Raw genomic sequence first — 21,075 nt, forward strand, 5'->3', positions numbered from 1 at the left:
GGCACTCAGTTTGATTACACTTATCTACAAGAAGTCAGTGGGTAAATTGTTTCCCATTGCCACTTTTAAATCCATTGAGCATTAATCTCATTAATGGTGTCCCATTACAATGCTAGTGAACTTGCATTTGAACCACCACAACTAGCCTGTTGGATATAACTGACGATACTCGAAAATCTCTTATTGTCATACTTCATAAACCGAGTCATTCAGTTCAATGGTTACGTTTTATTTGATAAACCTTGGTACAACGTTTTGGCAGGCACTCAGGTCTGTCTCCAGTAAGTCCTTACATTTTATTTAATTGACACTGCCAGAATCTTTTGATAGACAGTTGGATCCTGTCAAGAAATCTCATTTCCAGTAAAGTGAAAGTAATAGTTATGTCCTATTTTGTGTCCCTGTCAGGATAGCACTTTTGATATGATTTCATATACACTAGTTAGGTGGTAATATTGGCTTATACATATTTTGTAGGTATATTATATCAACATTAATATTGATGATTACTCATGTTTATCACTGTCCTAGAGGTACTATGCAGGTGCTGCATTAGCAGAATGTCACAGCAAAGTTTGCAGCTAGTCATGTATGAATTGGCATACCTACATCCGACTGCACTTCCTCCTTAGGCCAGTGATCAGTTAGTTATACATGCAACCCTTGTCTGGTACTAAGTTTCTAACGGTCAGAACGGCCATAACACCTCTTTCATCATGAACATATCATACTGTACAATCCAGTACTTTCCTTGCGCAGAATGCAGTAACACTGACCTTTTAAAATGATTTTTTCAACCAACACTACTGTTTATACACATCATTCATACAAAGTTTTCTCAGTATTATTAGGATTCACAGAATCAACATTTATAAGAAAATTATTAACAATTTATATTCCATAATTAACTATTCAATTTTAAATAAAAATATTAATCATTAATGAAAAATAGAAAATTATAAGAAATATTATACTTAGATCATATACGAAACGTTAAAATAACTGCAGCATTTACAATATTAACACTTTCACTGTCTCAGACGTGCTGGGTGTAATGTGGATACTGCTGGCCAAATTATTATACCTGTGCTGTCATGAACTACTTATCATCCGATCTTTGGAAAAGTATTGCGTGAAGAAGTTTCGTCTTTGCACGTACTACTGTCTGACATCTTAAGGTACAGAATTTCATTTCCTTCTTGTCATATTTCACTACGTCAACTTAAGTAAAACATTGCACGAAATATGGAAGAGTTTCCATAACTAATAACACATTGCATTAACCGTGTGTATGTTTAATTTCACTTCATTCGTTGCATTATAGGAAATGTAGATAAAATATGGAAATTTTATTTCAAACTTAGAACAGATCGTTATCTCATTCCGTCCTCCAGTTATTGATTTTTATATCTGTTGGACACTTCCGTGAAATGCGTTCATTTCCGTCCCTGTGCATCATAGTGATGTGATCGTAATCAACATAATATTTCATAAACCGTTCGAGATAGTGAAACAAGGTTTACGCAAATGACAGCACTCAAAGACGTACATTGTTTGTATGATGAATAATCGAAACTTTTCTGTTAATCGAGATGAAGTAGCTGCTATGGAGCAGGGAGAGGTCGGCAGAGTGGGACACATAAATACGTCAACAGTGCTTTAGGAAATCCCAGGGAGCGCACTTACACGTGCCCTCAGTGTGCTGGTGTAAGCTGTCGCCAGCACAGCAATTGGCAAAGATGATATGCAAAGTTCAATAGTAGACGCCTCCAAAAGGCGGATTGTGGCGCCCTGAAAGTATTCTAAGTTCGGAGTTGTCATGGTCGCGTGGACCGCTCGGCAGGCCGACCACGTGGTGCCGGACGTTGGCCGAAGCAAGAGGGCTGCAGTCCGGCCACGAGGCTGGCAGTTCCACGGCGAGGCTGCGTCAGTGAAAGAGGCTTGCACGCCGAGAGTGCCAAAGGTGGCGGACTTTCTGAAACCATCGTGGCAGACATTTCGCAGTTTGTATAGATGTTAATACTAGCCAGATGAATCATGATACCTCAAAAAGAAACATGTAAATTACTATCATTTGCACGACGATTCTGATGCTGTAATCAGATTTTCAATATCTTTATTAGTTTAAAGTTTAGTATCTGCGGGTAAATTGTACAAGTAACACCCAGCAGTGAATTTCCAAAATTTAAACACTTCATTCGATTTCGTCGATCGACGTGTCTTTGGAAAGCTATTAGATTAAACCTAAAGTGGTATGAATTACAGGCATCTAACGTCAATAGTACACGAGTTATTGGAGGTGAAAATAGCCGATTACTATAGATAGCGTCAGGCCATAAGTACTCCACAGCATGCTTATAAATATATTTATTCATCTATGTCTTTGTTTAAATCCGATATATGCTATTCGTGAAGAAAATGGTCAATTATTTACCGTGTTTTAGAAAGCACGGAGACATTAGGCTACTGGGTTACTTTGGCTCGCTATTCCTTTGATATATGTTTATATAATTTGTTGATGTATTTAATAATGGATGTTAGAGCTTGTTTATAGTCCAGCCGTAGGAATATTTATTTAATTTCAAGTTATTTAGATTTAAATCCAGTATTTCGAGAGTGTTTGATGTTTGTGAGCGTACTTTGGCTTGAAGACATGGCGGGAGCGCTCTAGCCAATCACAGCGCTCGTGAATGGGGAGACTCGATGGAAGTGGGAGAGGGGTACGGCAGAGGACACGGGGGAGGTGCTTGACGCGGCAGTCGAGGCAGAGACTTGGAGAGTGGGCAGCGGTTTGCGCCTGGTCGCCACAGATAGAAATACTTCGGAATGCCGACGTTTGCACTTGTGAGATTTCCGTGGCTTCTACAGTGAAGACGTAGTGTGCCTGTAGAAGTGAATATCTCGCGAGCTATGTTGTCGTTCATAACTAATTACGTGCAGTAGGAATGTATTGTTTTCCTGTTATTCAACTTATATTTTATTTAATTATTGGACCATCGACACCAATAAGTGTTCTCCAGAAATATATACCACACTGTCAAAAGTACTTCTACTGTCGTACTCATCATTTAAAGTCGTTAAGATAATCTGCAGATTTATTTAATTGCAATGCTTCATTTATAAACGTTTTTTTTTTTACGTCCTAAATTCGCAGTTGTTGAGTCATAGGAAGCTTCGACCATTCGATTCATGTGTACATCCATATTGTATACTGTAGACTCAGCTGTATTTGGCCTGTAATGCGACAACTACGTATCCCAGCCCCTAGACAACGAAACCAGCCAAAACTTTTCATATTGCAACTCTGTCGTAGGGTACATAGTTGAGGGCCATCCATTCACATCATCACATTTTTATTGAGAACGCCCGCACGCTGAATCAAGCGCGCCTGTCACGAGAGAGGCCAGAGACACACCCGCAAGCAAGATGTCGCCAACGCCCTCTAGGCCTCACTCACGAACTCAAACTCCTGTTTGGCATCTGTCAGTACGTTTGCAGAGCACATCACAGCCTATGACAGTACATTGTGACCAGATTGTTAACTATAGTGGGACTAGCAATGACACTAAAGTTTGTAATATCAAGGTTACCGATATTGCGTGCAAGAGGACTATTACTGATGAACTTGTACCAAAACACATGAACTCTATTGAAATTAAGTAAAAGTCTGTTCATGTAAATAAAGAACCATATTAGTCCACGCGTGCATTTGTAGTGTAGAAAGAGGATACCAACCATCCATAACAACGTCTGCTCCCTTGCTTCCTTGCGGTACAAGACTCCACACTCAGTAACTGTGGTGCAGCGGAACACGACGATTTAGCTCGTCCACAGCAGTTCACTGCTTAGCAAAAAATTTATATCTGTAGCTGTTGAGCTACAGAAAACAAACACATTTAAAACCGGCCTTTTGTTCGGTCTCAAAAGAACTGTGTATGCAAAGCTTTACACTGTTCAGCGAAGATGATAAGAAAAGTTTCTCTCATGTGACAGAACTCTCACAGACGTACCGTTATCCCGCTAGCTGTCCATGAAGTTTTGATGTAATCTGTGTTCAGAGACCATGTTCAGATGGCTGTGTGATGAATATTGTTTTCAGGATGCTGCTGATCTCGTACTGAGGGACATGAAGCCTTCGGTGTATGGGGCAACGATAGACACTCCAGAAGAGTTGATTTTTCATTTGGTTAAAGAATCTAGACGTATCAGGGGTCCCACATCACTCCAACTGCACACGCTCCACACAATTACAGAGCCTACACCAGCTTCAACAGACCGCTGCGACCATGCAGTGTCCACCGATTCATGAGGTTCTCACCATACCCGTACAGGTCCATCTGCTCGTCTGACCAGGCAACTTATTTGCAGTCATCAAGACTCAAATGTCGTTATAGACAGGCCTAGGCTAGGCATAAAGCTTTGTGTCGTGCATTCATCAAGGGTACATGAGTGGGGCCTCGGCTCCAGAAGCCCATATCGATGAGGTTTCATTGAATGGTACGCACGCTGGCACTTGGTGATGGCCCAGCATTGAAATATGTAGCAAATTGCGGAAGGGTTGCACTTCAGTCACGTTGAACGATTGTCTTCAGTCGATTTTGGTACGTTCTTGCAGGATATTTTTGGGCCGCAGCTATGTCGGAGATTTGATGTTTTACAAGATTCCTAATATTCACGGTACACTGAAATGCTCGTATCGGAAAATCCTCTCTTGAGCCCTACCTTGGAAATGCTGTGTCCATTGTTCCGACTGTAACACCACTTTAAAACTCACTTAAATCTTGATAATCTGTCATTGCAGCACAAGTAACCGATCTAACAACTTGTCCAGACACTTGTAGTCTTATATAGGCGTTGCCGACCGCAGCGCCGTATTCTGCCTGTTTACATATCTCTGCATTTGAATACACATACCTATGCCAGTTCCTTTGGCGCATTAGTGAACACGAGTCAGTTGGTTGTTTTGATGGAATTGGGCATTGCTATGGCGATGGCAGCAATGGGTAAATGTAATAGCGCGACGTTTTCAGCAACGTCTCTAAAACCATACTAGTCAAGCAGCAGTGTTAACAACGTCTGTGAATATCACCAGCGTCGCGAAATTCACGGACGCCTAGTGGGGAACCGACGCTCCAGTGACGTTTCTGTAACATTTAAAGTGATTCTTTTTATGTCTTCCAAACACTGTAATATTTGCTATATGTAGGTTTTTACATCCTATTGGGCAGGAGTCTATAGATACGTCGAACTGGAGTAATCAGCTTGCAATAGAACTAGGGGGAGAGTTGCCAACCAGTCGAGGAACCAGCAATGAAAAGCACACCAGTAGTTAACGCAGGTCACATGGGAAATTACGGAAAATGTGAAACCACACATCATTAGCTGTTTACGAGGCTCAGTCCTCGACCTGGAATACAGTAGGGAGTCACCAGTGCACAAAAATGAAGTGGCTGACTGAGAAAATTATTCTTACCTAAACTCTCGATGTCACCTACAAACTGTAGGTCGAAGAACCAGTTGTAATAATAGAAGGAATACAGTGCGTCGGCGAGACCAAACATTTGTGACGCCCGTCGATGTCGAGCGACGCACAGCGCAGTAAAGTCGTCCCTGAAGGAGAGGAACCGCTCGTGGTAGGACAGTAGGTCATGATTCAACAGAGGTCGTCTGTAACAAAAAGAAGTTGCGACGTTAAAAGTTAAAAACAAGTTAATTCAGCGTGCCAGATCATGTGCAGCTCACGTGTGATGTAGAGGTATCCGCAAAGTATTTACTTTCAGCACTGGAGGGTGCACTGGTATGAAACTTCACGGCAAATTAAAATTGTGTGTCGGTCTGTCACTAGAACATTTTGCTCAAATAAAAGTCGTTTATTGTGATGAATTACGATGAATTACAGTGTTATACATGGAGGTGACAAAAGTCTGGGGGTAGCGATATGCACATGCACAAACGGCAACAGTATCACGTACACGAAGTTTAAAAGGGGAGTGCTTTGGTGGAGCTGTCATTTGTAATCAGGCAGTTCACGTGAGAAGGGTTTCTACGCGATTACGATCGCATGACAGGCATCACCAGACTCTGAACACGGAATGCTAGTTGGATCTGGACGCATAGGCATTTTGGAAATCGTTAGAGAATTCAATATTCCGAGATTGACAGTTCCAAGAGAGTGTGCCAAAAATACCAAATATCCGGCATTACTTCTCATTACGGACAACACAGTGGCCGATCGTCTCAACCACCGAGAGCAGCACTGTTTGCGTAGAGTTGTCAGTGCTAACAGGCAAGCAATTCTGTGTGAAACAACCACAGAAATCAGTGTTGGACGTAAGACGAACGTATCCGTTAGGAAAGTGCAATGCAATTTGTTGTCAATGGGGAATGATAGTAGAAGATGCTGCTACTGCTCCTGCGCTAGTGACCGTATTGGTTGCGCCCTAGAGTAAGGGAAACTGTGGCCTTTTCAGATGTTTCCCGATTTCATTGTGTAGGAGCTGATGGTAGGGTCTGAGTGTAGACCACACACCATAAAGCCGTGAACCCAAGTTCCCAACAAGGCAGTGTGCAAGCTGATGGTGGCTCCGTAATGGAATGAACAGGGTCCTCTGGTCCATCTGGACTGATAAATGACTGGAAACGGTCTCGTTCGGCTACTTGGAGACCATTTGCAGTCGTTCATGCAGTAATGTTCCCAAACAAAGTTGGAAATTTTATAGAGCACCATGCACCATGTCATTAGCGGGACAGAGGGGTAGTCAGGTTGTCTACATCAGAGGCAGGTATGCACTCAGGGGGAAACCTATTGTTCTCCTTTGTTTGACAGGTACTTAACGTATTATTCTGCTAAATGCTTTGCCATGTTGCGGCACTTAACCTATTGTCCCTTCCAGCCCCTCCCACTCCCCTTCCCCCTCAGGAAGGGGATGCTGACGCATTTTGTTAGTGCAGGTTACCTACATCGTGGGCAGTATGCATTCAGAGGCAATCCTATTGTTCTACTTTGATTGACAGGTACTTAACCTATTGTCCTGTTAAGTGGTTTTCCATGTCACTGCAGTTAACCTATTGTTCCCCTCCCCACCCACACTAACTCCCCCACCCCCTCACTGCTACAGGTACACTTTGAGGTCTGAGTTATTGGAATAGCCCCTGTCACTACTATTTCACATGATGACACAAGTACCATTAGACCTGTGACGTCACAGACATACTGATGGGGCTCCCATCGCAAATTCACGATGGGGGCCATGATGGCGCACGTACCGTTACCGAAGATGGCGGCGGCGGAAATTCAAAAAGTGCCATTCCCCCCTTGCAGGTGGGAAACTCAAATTTTGTCATTTTTTCGCGAGGGCCACGCTCACTTGGACTTGCAAGGAAATAGTTAAAGTCTCCACCACGAACCTCAACCAACTGCCACATCCCATTACCAACCCATGTTAGCAGGCTAACAGGTACTAATGTGCACTAACATGTACTAAAGTACACAGCGCATGATGTCATCTAAGATGGCGTCTGTGATATTAGTTGATGACAGATGTGCCACACACCACCTGGTGGGAAGTTGGAATTTCGACGGGAAGATAGGTCAATTGGGCTACCTCTGCTAACCTAACACCCCTCCTCTTCCCACAAAAAAATGGTGGGAAGTTCAAATTGCAACAGGATAATGCAACATACCTAAGAAAATGGCAGGAAAAAAGAGCACCTGCACTGACCTAATTCACCCAACCAACACCTCTTTCTAGGAATTGGTAGGAAAAAGACTCAGTTGATCGATCATTTGGAGGGTATTTGATTGCTCTGTATGGAATATTGTTTAAACAATTAAGAAAATTTATGGAATATATGGAAAAGGTATATTGTTTATTTATAAGAAATTCAGTTTGTGGGGGTTGGATTTCTCTGGCTCATCATTCTCTGCTGTTTAGAAACATCTAGGTCTTGTAATAATCAATTACATGGGGAAAACATGTTGTGTAACGTAATGTTCAGCACTGTACTCTGGTTGCTTAACCTAATGTTTGGCCCTTTGTCGGCACTTAACCTGTTGTTCTGTTAAATGGTTTTCATTGTCATCCCCATCCCCTTAAACTATTGAACTGCGTTTCACATAAAAAGTATTCAAATTAACTTAGTGTGCTGCAATTAACCTGCTGCTCTGCTCCATGTCACCCACGCATACACTGCCTCCCCTTAACTACTGTACCGCTAATACCACATTGACATAAAAAATTTATGCAAATTAATTAAATCGATATTCTTCACATGTATGGTGTAGTTGTTTGTAATTTGTGGCATCCTATTGGTCTTTGAGTATTGTTTCTATGTATGGGGGTTCTTACCAGGGTTCTGATTCAAGAGATTGAGAAGGTTCAGAGAAGAACAGCAAGATTCGTGACTGGTACCTTTAACCATCACGAGAGTGTTACAAATCTCATTGAAAATTTGAAGTGGAACACACTTGCAGATAGACTACGCACTAAATGGAAGGGCTGCTCACTAAATTCAAAATCCTACCTTTGCCGAGGATGCAGAGCATATATTATTACCACCAACTTTCATATCGAACAATGATCACCATTCAAAGATAAGGGAAATTGGAGCTCATACTGAGGTGATCAGACAGACGTTTTTCCCACACACAAACTGAGAGTGGAACAGAAGGAGGGAAATATAACTTTGGTGTGAATAGTGCCCTCGACCACGCACCGCTTGGTGGCTAGCAGAGTATATATTTAGATGGACTATAGTTTAAATAAAAGATTGCTAATAATAAAAACACATCCCACCACCTGACACCTGACGCTGCACTGGCACTCCCAGCGAAGCTATGACGCAATAGTTTGGGCTCTGTGAGTATGAGACGCTGTCATCTCTTTCATACTTTGCACTTGAGAAATTCCTACCGAAATACGTGTTCACCTAGGCACCATTGCTGGTGTGATGACACATAGCTGCAGTTCGGTCCACCACCTAGAGATGTTGCAATGCTTCCCAGGGCACATTCCTAACAGGAGATCCTGTCCACCAGTGAACTTACCCGTCAAACTGCTGGTCTGGGAGCACCATCTGCCATTGTTTCCTGCAGACGAGACTTTCAGAGACAAAATTATTTTGCACAGATCGCTACATTGCACTGACAGTTAAACCCTGTAAAAATTGTCTACAGATCATCAAATACATACAAGACTCAAAAGAATATTTAACAGTCTAACTACAATTAAATATTACGATTGCAACTGCAGTCTGACACCGATAGATGTGCAGCTAATGTTTCCTCTGGAACGAATCTCATTATCTACAGTGCACATACTGTAATTTCCCATGTAAAAAATCGCTTGTGGTTATCGATGTCCCTAATATTTACGTCCCTCACGATAGGACACACAGTCATCTTCTCTAGTCATGCCACACCATAAACCACAGTAGCTTTACAATGCAGTATATACACATTTTGCACAAACAGTGCAGTTATCGTTTGTATCTGCACAGCATCCAAAAAAAGGCCCACACTCACACTGGCTATATGTCTCGATTCTCCTCAGTCCTAGGAAATTACCCGACAAAGTCGTCGAATCATCACTTCTGGAAGGTGCTGCACCCTGCCGAGATTCTTCAAACCAGTGTTATGAAGGGCAGGCGCCTGGCACTGTGTGGTAATGAATACCCCATCCGCGGATGTAATGCTAAGAAAGGCGTCACAGACGCGGGCTGGCGTACTGAATCAATATCACTTCTGACAGACAACAAGGAAAATACTAGGGTACACTTACAGGGTGCCGATGAGGGGACGTATTGTAACAGCTGTATTGACTGTCCTGTTTGTACGCTATAGCAGGTCCAGATGAACACTTGCATTGCTATATTGTGCAGCTGCTTAGGAAATGAATCTATCACCACCTATGTTCGGATATACTTCCCGATGCATTGAAATCACAATTCACCATGTTCAATCCATCATTCTGTTATGACTAGACATACACAATCTTTTTTCTTTATACATGAATAGTAGTTTGATTACATCCCACAAACGTATGTCAGAACATAAGCCATGGTACCTTCACATTCAAGCAGCAGCATAACATTTCCGATCGTTAACAGTAAACCTGTCTGTCATCAGAGGACTTCCATCTCATGTGTGATGAGACGTGACACATCCCAGTAAACGAACTTTGATTTATGTGATGTACTCCATCCTCCTGCCGCATATTGGGTGTAAAATATAGACTTCAGCGTCATAACTAAGTTAGTGATACTGCATTCCCAGTGTACATATTTGCCCGACAGGAGTGCTGTTTACAGAGTTAGTGACAGATGGACTTAACATCTAAGGTCATCAGTCCCCTAGACTAAGAACTACTTAAACCTAACTAACCTAAGGACAGCACACACATCCATGCCTGAGGCAGGATTCGAAACGGCAGTTAGTGATGGAATGACTGCTAATTTTCACATGTCAGGCGCTGCTGCTGTACGTTTATCTGTTTCCTTGTAAGAGGTATTCGGAGTTACTAACAATCATTTTATATAGGGCTGATGCAGGTTCAAAATGGTTCAAATGGCTCTGAGCACTATGGGACTCAACATCTTAGGTCATAAGTCCCCTAGAACTTAGAACTACTTAAACCTAACTAACCTAAGGACATCACACACACCCATGCCCAAGGCAGGATTCGAACCTGCGACCGTAGCAGCCTCGTGGTTCCGGACTGCAGCGCCAGAACCGCACGGCCACCGCGGCCGGCGCTGATGCAGGCATAGTATAATTTTGGAACCATGATCGGATGTGTACAGTGGGTGCTATACATCACCTGAAAGCTATATTGTACCCGAATCACACAGAGCCAATGTTTTAAGGAAGTAGTTTTTTCGTTTTATGGTCCGATAACATAGTTTGTCATAGAGAATCCGAGAAGAACGATTTATGTCCCGTGCTTGAAATATATTTCTTACATTGGAATATTAACAGTGCTACATTCCATACAACTGATAGGTTGGAAATGCAGACGATCTAACATTACAGCCCGTTTTAAGTGCAGAACGTTGTAGCCCTAGAAGTGCATGTGTGTATGTTCTCTCTTACCAATACCTTCCAGGTACTCATCCTAGACTCTAGAACAATACTTTAGAGCATGCTCTGTGACTCTCATAGGCAGAGAGATAGAACATAAATTAAGCACTGTGCTCAAGGTGTAAGAAATATGCAGAGCTCTGCCATTTACTTAGGTGTGATGCATTATCCTGTTGGAATTTGAGCTTTCTGCCATTTTTCTGGAGTGAGGGGAGGGGGGTTAAGTTAGGGGAGGTAGCCCAGTTGACCTATCTTCCCGCCAAAATTTCAACTTCCTACCAGTGGGGTGTGGCACTTGCATCATCAACTGATGTCACAGCCGGCATCTTAGATGACTCTATGCACTGTGCACGTTAGTACACATTAGTGCACGTTAGTACACGTTAGACCACCAACATGGTAAGGGGATGTGGTGGTCGGTTGAAGATTGTGGTGGAGGCTTTAACTATTTCCTTCAAAGTCCAGGTGGGTATGGCACTCACAAAAACTCATTTCACGTCCAGGTGAGCATGGCCCTCGCGAAAAACTGACAAAATTTCAATTTCCCACCTGTGAGGGGGTACGGCACTTTTTGAATTTCCCACCACCGCTATCTTGGGTAACGATACTTGCGCCATCACGGCCGCCATCTTGGATTTGCGATGGGAGGTCAATCAGTGTATCTCTGGCATCACAGGTCTAATTGTACTTGTGTCCTCATGTGAAATAGTAGTGGCAGTTTCTATTCCAGTAACTCAGACTTCAAAGTGTACCTGTAGCAGTGAAAGGGGTAGGGGAGTTGGAGTGGGTGGGGGGGGGGGGGACAATAGGTTATCTGCAGTGACATGGAAAACCACTTAATGGGACAATAGGTTAAGTATGTGTCAATCAAAGGAGAACAATAGGATTGCCTCTGAGTGCATACCTGCCGCTGATGGAGGCAACCCGCAGTAACAAAATGGCCCCGCACCCCCATTGTCCCACTAATGTCATCAGGCAATAATTATCTGCAACTGGTTCAAAGGACATTCTGGACAATCAAGGACATGAGTGCCATGGAACACTAATTTAACATAATTGTGAGGTCAGTTTTTGCACAAAATCGTGCACTGGAAACACTTTTGCTATTATGGATGGTTACAGAGGCAGCATGATTCAATATTTCTGCAGGGGATTTCCAATGAATCAATGCCGCATGTAGCTGCTGCACTACTCCAGGCAAATGGAGACCTGATACGATATTACTAGGTATCCCATGACTTTAGTCTCTTCAGAGTACAAATTCCAATGCAAACATTTACCCTTATCAACACACCCTTCAAATTATACCCATAATGCATGGAATATTTTGGGGTAAGGCGGCAGTAACAGTATCCATTTAGGAGAGGAGCAAAGTAGCTGATCGTCATGTCAATCATGAGATGCCCAGTGACTTCACCAAAGGTCTGTTTATTTTCCTTTACATTCAAAACAATTTTAGAATAGGGGTTTTATGCGCCCATTAGGGCACCTGTTGAGGCATACGTTTTATCGGTATGAATTAGCAGGGCCAGTAAGATAGGAAGAATAACCATTACTGAAGGAGTGGCGGTGGTGCATGGCAGTAGCTGTTAGCATGCACCAAGGCGGCGTGGGAGTCGCTGCTGGAGTACTCGTTGTTCTTCTTGCTAGTAAATATGGATTAAAGTGAATGTAGATTAAAGAGGGAATACTCTATTGAACGTAGGCAGAAAATTTCGATTAAAAAAAATGTATGTAACGTGAAAGGAACTACTGAGACAACCTAATGAATCCATGGACCCTGTATGACAGCAAGGGCTGTTCAAGCTGGTGGGGGCTCTGTAATGGTGTGGGGCATGTGCAGTTGGAGTGATGTGGGATCCCTGATGAGTCTAGATACGACTCTGACAGGTGACACATACATAAGTAGCTTGTCTGTTCACCTGTGGCCATTCATGTCCATTGTGCATTCTGACAGACTTGGACAAATCCAGTAGGACAGTGCGACATGCCCGAAATATTATGTAAGATTAGAGTGTGTTTGAGGCATACAAGCCTACAATAGCTTGTTTAAATCTAATGTGGTGTCGTTACCGAATGAAGTTCACTTAGAAATTTCAGTTTGTCTTGTAGACACTGCATCAGCATTTCATAGGAAATGACCAATAACTGGTAGCTTTAGAAGTTAATGACGTTCAGTTAATTAAAAAACAAATGAAAAACGAGAATTGTCACATTTAACATAAGCAGCAGTGATTCACTGGATAAAGTGTATGCAAATCTCTTTCTAGTATAAGAGATCTATTTAAAATCAAATGTAATGAGGTTGCAGGTGAACTGTCTTTTGATCTAAGATTGCGGTGAAATAGCTATTTTCGCCAGCCATCGTTAGGTAGCTATCTAAGGCACCCTGAAAAGCGAAGCATTGTGCACTTATGGAATAACGTACAATTACCGGAAATTAAATTTACCTGACTCAGTCAAAAGTTACACATGTCACATCACATGGAAATACAAATGGAGACAGGAGGGTGATGGGTGACGTATCAGGTTCGTATGAAGTCCGACCATGTACATTAACGACAAAGGGACTGCACAAAGTAAAATTCTTGAAGGTACCAAGGAGAGTAAAACAGAAACGGCCCAAGAAAATAGTATGGCTTAACGCATATGGAAACGAAACCAATCACCCATGTGAAGAGAACATAGACATCGTAAATACGTGTATGGGGATTGAATAAAGGAGTCTGCTAAAGACAGGGAGGACACTAGTATTGTCTCATGTGACTGTGTTGCAAAAGAGGTATATTTCAACAAGCCAAGAATGAATCCACTGAAAGATAAGTCGCTAAACATTTGCAATTCAGAAAATGATATTTATGAGAGAAGGGAGAAGTATAAATCAGATTATAAAGAAATGACAAACGAGAAACAAAAGTAAAGTCGAAGCTACATCGATCTGATACCTGATGAAGAGAAAATGGATACATTTGACGAAAAAAAGTATTTACTAGAAACTAGTGAAGAGTACAAAATTTAAACTGATCGCAGTAGTCTATACCAAGTAACCTCAGGGGATGCACAACTGTTCTGCAGCTATGAAATTCGCCATTACAGGGCCCATAGCTACGGTGGTGCTATCTAGTTTATATCACAATTCTGCACTACAGCCAACTCTCCTGTCAAGAGTACTCTTTAATCGTGGATCTAAGGGGACTGAAGTAGAAGTAAGTGTGACACTCAGTTATGGAGTAATAGATTGAGTCTCAGCATTAAACAAAATCTCTGCGCTGTGCAGCTATACAGAACATGCGGATAAGGAGCATAAGGGCTCAAGTTCATGTTTGGTAATCTCTCCATTTAGGTTTTTTGTATGGCAATGCATTCTTCAAATATCGTGTCAATCTTTAAAGCATAAACCTAAATTCTTTTAACTACACCTAATAACAAAAATGCTAAACAAATGGAAGTCATAGAAATCATGAACATAAAATAGATCAAGTGACACGATAGTCTTTGACAGGTGCATATATGTGAAAATATAAAGTCACATGGGTGGATAAGATGTACTCAGAAACACGCAAAATATATCCTGTAGTATCAACGACATAGCACCTAAAAAATCACTACTCCCCTATGGAGACGTAATTGACACTAAAGTTTGATGAGTATACAGAAATAAACGTGAAAGAATAAGGATAAGAACAGATAAGTGAATAACACTATAAGGATAGTAGATATTTGTGTTAATAAGTCAAAAAAGTAGGACTTGGGAGGAAACCAGCTGGAGCAGGCAGTTCCGATCATTAAAGTGTATAAAGGAGTCGAAAATAACAAAACACTAAATAGCGTTAACACCTTGCAGTGGACTACAGATTAATAAGATATGTGAAGGGGAAGGAAGTGAGAGAATATCCAATAATATAAACAACTGGCACTTGTTTAAAACGAATTCATTTTGTAGGTGTTCAGGTAAGCCTCGCCACCTCCCAAGTTAGTAAGAGGATATTGGGTAGGAGGACTCATTCCCCATGTTGGTGTTGCTGTGGTCTTCAGTCTGAAGACTGGTTTGATGCATCTCTCCATGTTATTCTATCCTTTGCAAGCCTCTTCATGCCCGAGTAACGACTGCAACCTACACCGCTCTGAATCTGCTTGCTGAATTCATCCCTTAGTCTCCCTCTATGATTTTTATCCATCACGCTTCCTTCCAGTACTAAATTGGTGATCCCTTTATGCCTCAGAACATGTCCTGCCAATCGATCCCTTCTTCTAGTCGTGCCACAGACTCCTCTTCTCCCCACTTCTGTTCAGTACCTCCTCTTTAGTTATGTGATCTACCCTACCTAACAGTCACCACCCATATCTTTCTGAGTTGTCGTACACTATTTCCTTGCTCACTTTGATTAACCCTTCTACACCTACATTATCGTTGTGGACCTGTATATCCACAGCAGTTACCATGTTGGACGTAGCTGAGGACAAATGATCTACTTCCTTTCATGTCTCAACTCCCCTATCACTGAAATGATTCGTCTGTCTACCTCCTCAGACGCATAACTGCACATATCCTTCATCTGATTGAAAGTGATCACGAGTTCATGCAAAAGTCAACCCTTATTCTCACTCCATCTCATATCCACCCCACAATAACCCACGTAAAATAATTCTAGAACAGTACCATAAAATCTAGGACGTTTACTGGAAGCTTGTACAGACTCAAATCAGAAAATACCTTGTCACTCTCCATATCCTGAAGGTATATCCGATACAAATTCCTTCCTGCAGCAAATTTCAACGAAAGTCACTATCTCACACACACACACACACACACACACACACACATACACACACACTCATCCCAGCTATCAGTCCCATTTAAATTCTCCCTACTCCTTGACCTCTTGAAATATTCAAAGAATCTCATGGGTACTACTGTTCCTTCTTCCTCACCAATGTCTTGAACACACTAACTCGCCACTAGGAATTAGAGAGATGCCACAGCAATATACTTCATACAAAAAGACGCCTGAACTGACGACAGACAAGCTCTGAGTATACCAACTATAAACTCAAGTACTGGCAAGCTTTCTATTGACTTACCAGCCATGATCCACTCAACATTACCCTCTCTTTCTCAATAATCAACCCCTGACTGACAGTCTAACAAGGACCCTCTTGAGTCCAAGATCACAACTTCAGTCTTTAGTAAAGCTAATTTCAAAGCGTTGTGTTAACAATTCTGACAGGAAGAACATTAGCTGCAAATGACTCACCATGTGCATCAGGAGGGTGACAGAAAATAAGTGTCCAGGAGGTGCACAGGTCATACTTCTATGGCACGTATGTATTATGCTTCACAGACAGACATTGTCGATATTCAAGACATGTTAAAAGCAAACCATGAAATTGCACTATGAACACCAAATGAAAAATAGTGCGTCATAGTCGTCAAAGAGGTGCCAACCATCAAGATCCAAGGCGAACTTCTTTGGGGTTACAAACCGAAAAGGACGTCCAACTGCATATTCACTCTTAAAGAAAGCATACAGAATCATATTGGTGTAATAGGGTGGTGAAAACAGATGGAATGTGATTCATGCAGCCTAATGCAGAACAGCACGCCGAAGAGCTTATTGTGAAACTGATATCCTTGAAGACATAGCTCCAGAAAGTGCTATAATATGGTTTATAGACGTGCAAAAAGCAGACATCCAGAGGTCGAATTTACGCAGTGGTTCCAGGTGGTGTGAAATGCAATGTCACACATTTTTTGGGAGGAATAGTTTGCTCTAAAGGAGCATGATTTTTATCTGGAGACGAGGAATCAAGCAAAAGCAAGTTAAATGGACCAGCGATTGGCCCAAACCACTGCTCTTACCATAGCTGTTGTTTTCTTACGCCGCTATTCCATTCTTGCTTTCTGTGACATAAATATATCCTACTGCCCTTGCAAGATCACACACACGAGAAAGAGTCGTAGGGAGCAGAGCACCTTCAGCTTGTCGCAGCACAATAAATAACTTTATAGCCGATTTACCATCAAGTTAAACAATCGGTATAATTGTATACTAATGTATTGAGGCATTGATTTTACTCGACTTTGACACAACTCTCTTAGTACCTCTAATTTCCTGGATTCCTTTTAAATGCATTTCTTCTTCAAACAAATTCCTTACTGAAGGATAGAATAATCATCTACAAATTTTCGCGTCGATTCCGTATTTTGCTGTGCATATCAAGTGGACACTTCGTTTGAAATGTCGTTATCTTATGTCTTCCAATTCTATAGCACTGTTTCAAGTTATGCTACCGTCTACTACTTACCTTGAAATCACTGTAATCTACGTCACACACAATTTGATGTGCGTAACGTAGTAGGTAACTATCATGGACATCCCATAAATCTTATCAAGAAACCTTGAAACGCGCGGAGATCAGTTTTTGTAAAAAGTGCTTCTTGTTCTACCCTGAATATTTGTCCTTTTTCTTATGCAGAACACGGTCATACTGCTGTGGAATTATTCGAAATCTATTCACAGTTGCGTTATTCCTATCCTGCGGATGATCTTCGATGTATGTTATTATGTTTAATACCCGCTCCTTGGACAACGATTTGCCTTTACTACGTTTCAATGGAGCCGAGATTTCTGGCTCCCTGCCCTACAAGTGTGATGAACTACATAGCTGGGACTCGTTTCAGTATCAGTTTCACTTGTTAAGCACATATTATCATCATTCCGCTCGTTATTTATACCATCTGTACTGTCAAACATATACGATGCCACACATCCCACTGAATCATCTTGCAGAAGTCTTAATATTTTATCTGCCACTTCTTTCTCACTCTGCAAAAATCCCTGTGTTTCTTTCTGACGAATCATCAACTTCGTGAAGTGTTGTTGTAGATATATTACAATGTTTGTTTCTTAATTGTTGCCATTGCTCTGCTTCATATCAGCACCACTAGCATTGTAACACTATTGCGAGTTACTCGTTGACTAAGCAGTTCACTTATGTTCCATAGCCTCATGTTGTGCTCGCAGCTGGAGACCTCCAGTCCCACCCCTGTTGCCATTGGCAGTCAATATTGTGGTTGCATGATAGACAATATGTGAGGAGTTGAATGCCACAAACATCATTGGCCTTTTGCCACCCCGCACTCAAAGGGGTCGTCGTAAGTATAGTAAAACTTTTCGCCCTGCACCTCCAAGACACACTCACCATCCTCGACAATCCCAAGCTGGCCACTCCGTGACCCCACATGCCCAGTGGTGGAGAGGCATACACGTTGTACCTCTCACTTCTATCTTCCAGTATTTATGCACTGTGCTATGAGCGGATTTAAAACCGCACGTCACAGTGTAAGACATGAAAACTATGACCAATTACCACCCTACACCCTCCTATCGACACCTCTTCATCTTTTGTTTAATCGTTATCGCTGGTTAGCCCTTAGATTAATATAACTTCTGTACGCTCTTCCTTCCCTAATTGGTGCCATCATCTAGGCTAGACGTGGAAATACACGTTATTAGCATGACTTTCCTCGATTAGACAAATTGTTTTAGCCCTGTTTGACCTCTATACTAGATTTATGTGTCAAGTACCACAAATTTTCAGAGGTTCTCACCGTTTCCATAAATTATGTAAACTTATGTAGTATATGGCAGCAACGGTATTTGACTATTGTCCACTAGTCACATTTTCTGCTCAGTCCTGAATTAAATTATCGCAGCTGTTTACGTAACTGTAAAAAATACGTACGAGGGGAAGGAATGGAATAAAAATTCATGAATCGTAATTAGTTCGACAAAAGTTACAAAGTATACTTGCTTTTACCTAAGTATATAAGTCCCAGGCCTGTTCTTGTGTTCTTCCACTTTGTAGTACGCCATCTGCTCGCTGACGGATTGCACATCATGAACCCAGCCGCTTAATTTCGTGTGCAGCATGTCTCTCAGATGTTTCATGCTGTTAATCCATTCATGGCGTTGCAGATCATTTGAGTGGATACCCTGAGACACACAGAAGGTGGTTCAAATTACTTACAATATTCACAATTAGCAGCCAACTTTAAGTTACACGTGTAGGTGCGACTATTGCATGATGCTTAAGTTAATGCTAGCTTATGACTAAATATTCAGTTTTGTACAACATATTATAACATTAATGCAAAGTGGGTTGTATTGATGTCTTATCAAACACACGATTCTCAAGCTACAATATCAGTTCAGAGAGTTGCATTTATTTGTACACAATGGAGTCGAATTAATGTGACCACCACCTACATTCGACGTTAACACATACTAGCTATGGATGTGTATGGGTAGTTATAGATAAACTTTCCCTAAACAGATTATAAATGGATCTAATGGATACGTTCGTCATACGCCCCGCACTGCTTTCTGCCGTTATTTCACGCAGTGCTGGTTGTCTGTTAGCAGTGACAGCTGTAGCCAAACGCCGCTGCTCTCGATCATCAAGTGAAGGGTGTCAGCCACTGCATTGTCCGTGGTGAGAGGAAATCCCTGAAATTTGCTATTCTCGGCACAGTCTTTATACTGTAGGCAGCAGGATACTGAATTCTCTGACGATTCCCGAAATGGAATTGCCCGCGCATCTAGCTCCAACTACTATTCCGCGTACAAAGCCTGTTAACTGCCGTGGTGCGATCATAACCACGTCAGACATGAATCACCCGAGTACAGTTGGCAGCTGCGCCAATGCTCTGCCCTTCCACGCCTTGTGCACGCGACATTACCACCGTCAGTAAGTGAGCACATCGTTACCCCGTGCCTTGTCACCTCAGTGTAATTTCGCAGAAGGAGCAGGAATACTGGAGTGTGAGGTAGGTAGTGGTTGGTCATGATGTCCACGGTGCATAAGCTTAAGTTTGCGCCCATTAAATTCTTCATGTGTGGATATTCTCCAAGTTATTTCTGAACGATGAAGCCTTTAAAAAATCAACATAGGCTGTCAAATTCTATTACGCAAGGTGATCTTTATAGCAGACCGTAATCCCTGACCCCTCTCTCCCGCGTATTACCTACAGAGTAATAGACTCCAAATAAGCAGATTCTCAGATAGTGAGATAAAGGACGGTTTAGTAACATCTGGAACATTGCCTAAGAAATATGTGGCCACCAGGCTTAGGCTTGTACTGTAGGATCTGACAGGAAGTTTTCCAGCTGGTTTAGGAAGTTACGAGAAACTACGAACAAGAAAGGTACGGATGATTTTTTTGGCTATCCTTAACCGTTCCGACTGTGCTTGCTTTGCCTAATAACCGCACAAGGTAGAGGGGGTCCGATCTCTTGCAGTGAGTTAACATTGCAGTCAGAGCGGCGTAAACAGCGACACTGTGAGCCACGTAAGCCAGTAAACAGACTAAGAGGACTGACCACGTAATCGTGGCTGTGTGTATCACTTTCTCATCCCGCGTACATATAACATAAAACACGAAAAGAATCTCCACTTACCATTTGCTCGAAAGCGAGGGGGACGAGCAGCTGAGAGAAATGTTTGACACCCAGTGAGAGCAGCTGCGCCGAGTCCCGCCAGTAGTCAGAGAGGTGCTCCAGGAAGACCGGTATCTCGGCCTGGAATTCTGGACAAGAAGACGGACGAGAAAGTGGTGAAGAGGTCAGTGAATCAGATTTCTATGGAAGCACAACATTCACTTTCTGCATTCACAAGGATAAAGAGGGTATGAAGGTAGAATTTACTAAATATGTATACACTGTCAGACTACTGTCACACTACAGTATGGACACCTTTTTCGGACCGAAGCGGTACACGAGTAGTATATCTGTGCCTGTATCATATGTTGATGGAAATGTCATCTCTATGTCAGCTTACTTTTAGTATTTTAAACACTGGCGTCAACAGCACTAAATTCCAGGGGGGGGGGGGAGGGGGACCAAATAGGTAGGCTTACATCATAAAAGACTCTAAATGGGAGATCTCCTTGAAGAACGTAAAAAAATTGGAAGCTAAAATCATTTTTTGGAGGATTG

At 42.1% G+C, this 21,075-nt stretch overlaps 1 protein-coding gene across 1 annotated transcript in view; it reads right to left on the minus strand.

Moving 5' to 3' along the window:
• LOC126426845 (uncharacterized) overlaps window positions 1-21,075 on the minus strand; it is a 72,690-nt gene that overhangs the window by 17,091 nt on the left and 34,524 nt on the right. The window contains exons 3-5 of the mRNA XM_050088863.1: window positions 20,539-20,666; window positions 18,899-19,074; window positions 5,474-5,667 (exon numbers count right to left, since the gene is read on the minus strand). Of these exons, the coding sequence (XP_049944820.1) occupies window positions 5,474-5,667; window positions 18,899-19,074; window positions 20,539-20,666 (498 nt within the window). The remainder of the gene's footprint in view (window positions 1-5,473; window positions 5,668-18,898; window positions 19,075-20,538; window positions 20,667-21,075) is intronic.

Source organism: Schistocerca serialis, chromosome 11, assembly GCF_023864345.2.
Source record: "Schistocerca serialis cubense isolate TAMUIC-IGC-003099 chromosome 11, iqSchSeri2.2, whole genome shotgun sequence".
NCBI lineage: Eukaryota > Metazoa > Arthropoda > Insecta > Orthoptera > Acrididae > Schistocerca > Schistocerca serialis.